The following is a 4,324-nucleotide window of genomic DNA, read 5'->3' on the forward strand; positions in this document are numbered from 1 at the left end:
TTGAGTTGGTCTATGGCGCAGTCTATTTTCAGTTCCTCAAAATATCAACGCGGAGGCAATGCACCATGAACACACCTCTTTTTTAGACCAGCATGCCCATTGGCGCACAAATGGGCGCAAATGCATTTGCTATTTAAACGCGGCAAAATGAGAACTGCGTCGAGCTGAAACTAGCAAAAACACTTGTGCCGCGCCTTGCGCTGCACTGCGCCGGGTGTATGATAGGGCCCAATATCTCATAATTCTGACTTTTTTTGTGATAATAATTAGGCTACTTTTTTTATCTCATATAATTTGACTTTGTCATGATTGTGTGTTTTCTATCATAATTGTCTTTTTATCTCATAATTTTGACTTTGTCATAATTGTTTTTTTTGTCATAATTATGACTTTTTATCTCATAATTTCGACTTTATGTAATCAATTTTTTCTGTCATAATTATAACTTTTATCTCATAATTATAATTTACCAAAGCATGATTTTTTTTCCCGCATGCGGTGGAAATGGGCCTCCATGGTAAATATGTAACAAGACATTAAAGTTTCTTCACATAATGTTAACCACAACCCTATTTTACTCATTAATAAAATTAAAAAACACACTTTAAAAAAAAAACTCATTAAAAATGAATGATATCAAGAAGCCTTACAGGTTGACATATAAACTGACGTCATGACTGAACAACTCTTCAGAGAATTTTGCAGATACATGCACATTAATCTTTTACCAAACTTTTGCAGATGTGGCAGCAGCAATGAAAGTGACCTCGAGTGGGCCACAAACTTTGCAGATGGCTCAAGGGGAACCGGTTACACTAGACTGCACCTACACGTCAAGTCAAGCAGACATAGGCGAGCTTGACATTGAGTGGTCAGTTGTCAGCCCAGACACCACAAAAAAAGACCAGATGGTGCGTAAGGCGATCTGTCACTGCTTCCTATCCATGAAATAAATGACAAATAGGCCTCCCTAGGCACCGTTTTGAACAGTCTCATTGATGATCTATTCAAAAACAACCATCAGCTTTAACTGATATTTAAATATTTTGTCCATTAGATCATATCATACACAGGTGGAAGGAAATATACCCATGGTGACCCTGATTTAATGAAAGGTGTGGACTTCACAGCTACAGACCCTTCCCAGGGAGATGCATCTCTGTCGATCGCCTCACTGACTGCCAGTCACGATGGAACGTATCAGTGCAAAGTCAAAAAGGCACCTGGGGTGGACAGCCGGAAAATATCGCTGATTGTGATGGGTAATGTCACGTATATCTAGTCTTTGTATCAATCTTATCAACTTTTTAAGTACATCACTGTAGTACTATCAAAACAAACTGTTTGTGTAAGAATCCTGGTTGTCCAAGGTTTTTTAAGTGAAGTACGTTTTTTTTTTTTTACTGTATTTAAAATAGAATTCATTTAGTTAGGATTTTACACTATTTGCTTAATATTGTTTTGTATACATTGTTTGATGAGAAATAAAACCAAAAGCTCAGATGTTTATTTTTTGTGTGTGTGTGGTGTACCATTCATCAGTCTTCGCAAATATACACGATCACTACTCTAAACTGACGGTGACAGTGATTCACCTCATTCTTTTCTATGCATTTGACTTTGTAAATGTGACCAAGGCTATATTTGCATTAAGCACACAGTTTGCACTTGTGTATAAATTACATCAATTACAGCCTACGATAACAGAAATTAGCTTTTTTAGTGAAAGTAAATGTCCCTGATTAATGAACATGTTAATAAAATGAAAATGATTAATAAATTAAAAAAAAAAAAAAAAGCAGGCGAAAGTATAAACAAAGCTTCAGGCAAACTCAGAGCCATTGAAAAATTATTTTTCCCCTGAAAGGTTTATTTTGAAGAGAAGTCCTTGAGGATAATAGCTGCTTCTCAGAAGTTCTTTTAGCTCTCTACAAAATTACACAATGCAATTATTTAAACAGTCTTAAATATGTATGGGTGAATTAGGCTATAACAGTTGTTTGATTCTCTCTGTGGCAGTGAGGCCGTCTGTGCCGAAGTGTTGGGTTGATGGCGTTGGAGCCGTGGGTGAGGCAGCATCTCTCCGCTGCAGATCAGATCAAGGCTCCGCTCCTCTGCTGTATTCATGGAGGAGAGAGAGTGGAGGTTCCATTCCTCCAGATGCCATTCAGAGTAAGTGCTACCTCTACTGGTAATGTACTGTAATGACATGCTGCTTGTACATCAGGTGATTCTCAACCGTTTTGACTCCACAAACCAATATGCAAACCATAACTTTAAAAGTTAAATTATGTCTTTATTTTGATATAACTTATGGCTTTTGCATAAGTTGGAGACTATTATACAGTTTACCATATGCATTATATAACAATTTATTTTGTTTCTGCCCAGAAGTTATTTAAAATGCAGGATTGCAGTGACAAGACTTAAATAAAAGAAAACTGTAAATGCGTTGTAAGTAAATTAATAAAAGCAAATCAGATTTGAGAAAAACCTAACAGAGATTTTAACAATAAATAAAATCTGCATGTAGCATTTATAGTTTTTTTTATTTTTTTTTATTATCATTAAATCGTAGCAAGGATTAAATAAGTTATTTATGTATATAATTATATAGTGTAAAATATTCAGATTAGGCCTATATATTTTTAAGAAAGTAAATATCAAGCTTTCATTTAGTAACCCTTTATTCATAGTAATTTACACAATCACATTCACCCTTCAGTTACTGGGTCAACTAATTTTGTAATTGAAGTATACATACTGTATACACATTTACCATAGTTGCTATATATGTATGTGTATATATATATTTTTTTTCTGTTAGAATAACTTTTCTACAAAGGAGGAAAAGAAAGATAAACCCATTGATTATGCATTATTATTATTATTATTATTATTATTTTTTTTATTAATGACATGGTTTTTTTTTTCTTTACTACATGTACATTTAGACTCCCTCACAGGAGAACTTCTAATCAGTAATCACTCCGTAAGCCACTCCGGTGTCTATTCCTGTGACGTTTCCAATGCTGTTGGGAAAGAGAGCTGTCGGCTTAACCTTCAAGCTGTGAAGCGTAAGTGAAACGCATAGACACACTCCAGTGCTCATCAGACCAGTGATTTGATACTAACTGTTTCCTCATAATCATTTTCTTAATCTTCCACAGCTCCTAACAGAGCGGGGGTCATCACAGGAACCGTTGTTGGATGTTTATTGCTCATCATGATCATTCTGATCATTATGTGGCTTCTCATCTTCAGATGTAACTGGAATCGACATGAGAAAGAGTTCTCCAACGACATTAGGTGATATCAACCCCTCCATTTTTCTTCATGAATCCATCCATTTCCTTCAGTTATGTGAAGTTCGATGATGATAATGAGACTTTCTGGCTCTGATGTCTTGTCTTTCCTCTCTGTCTTTAAAGAGAGGACGTTCCCGCGCCCGAGAGTCGCCCTACCAGCCGAATCTCCAGCTTTCGTTCAGGTGTGGCCTACAGCCAGGTGGGCCAAACCCAAAATGAGCATCCGCCCTCCACTAACACCAGCTACAGCACTGCAAAGTATGACAGCAGGTTTGGCTATGCTGTATGAGAGAGTAGGTAGTCATACTTGCATTATACTGAAAATTGTCATTGGTTTGCAGTTACTAAATTAATGACCTTTTAGTGGATTTGATCATGTTGCAAGATACAAAATGGAATCAAATGGTGTCTTGTAATTGTGTAACATTCAATGTAATTATACATTAGGTGTAATATGAGAGAAGGATACATTATGTCTCAGATTAATGATGCACAAGCAGGTCTAGATCATGTAAGATGGTAAAACTCTTACCAAGACCTTAATCCAATATTTGTGTGTGAAGAGCTTCCAATATTGATGTGTTTTGTTAGATTATGTAAATAAATATATGTATGGTTTTTCTGAGATTTGGATGTTGATGGTTATGATCGAACATCATTAAGAAGCCATTTAAATGTAATGACAAAAATAAATCACAAAAAAAAAAATAATTTGATGTGTAGACTGATAACTTTCTTTATTCTTAAGTATTTTTATTTGATACAATGTGTTTGTTTTGCTGTTGTTTTGTCTCTATTTTTGCCCAAAAGATATTACTGAAATGCATTTGATTTTTTTATTATTATTATCTTTGTTTTTTTTATCTTTGTTTTTGCCCATAAAGAATAATAGTTGTTTTCTTCAACAATTTTAGGACTTTAGATGTACTGAAAAGTAGAATTTGTATGTTGAATTTGCAATAAAATTTTTTTTAAGAAAATCAGTTGCTGACAAATAACATAGACATAACATTTTT

At 34.8% G+C, this 4,324-nt stretch overlaps 1 protein-coding gene across 1 annotated transcript in view; it reads left to right on the forward strand.

Annotated features, from left to right (window-relative positions):
• Positions 1–3,597, forward strand: part of LOC107720793 (coxsackievirus and adenovirus receptor homolog) — a 7,581-nt gene extending 3,984 nt beyond the window's left edge. Inside the window, exons 4-9 of the mRNA XM_016528628.1 lie at positions 742–911; positions 1,058–1,262; positions 2,020–2,172; positions 2,955–3,077; positions 3,171–3,309; positions 3,432–3,597. Of these exons, the coding sequence (XP_016384114.1) occupies positions 742–911; positions 1,058–1,262; positions 2,020–2,172; positions 2,955–3,077; positions 3,171–3,309; positions 3,432–3,597 (956 nt within the window). The remainder of the gene's footprint in view (positions 1–741; positions 912–1,057; positions 1,263–2,019; positions 2,173–2,954; positions 3,078–3,170; positions 3,310–3,431) is intronic.
• The last annotated feature ends 727 nt before the right edge of the window (positions 3,598–4,324 follow it).

Source organism: Sinocyclocheilus rhinocerous, unplaced genomic scaffold (assembly GCF_001515625.1).
Source record: "Sinocyclocheilus rhinocerous isolate Xijiao unplaced genomic scaffold, SAMN03320098_v1.1 scaffold132, whole genome shotgun sequence".
NCBI lineage: Eukaryota > Metazoa > Chordata > Actinopteri > Cypriniformes > Cyprinidae > Sinocyclocheilus > Sinocyclocheilus rhinocerous.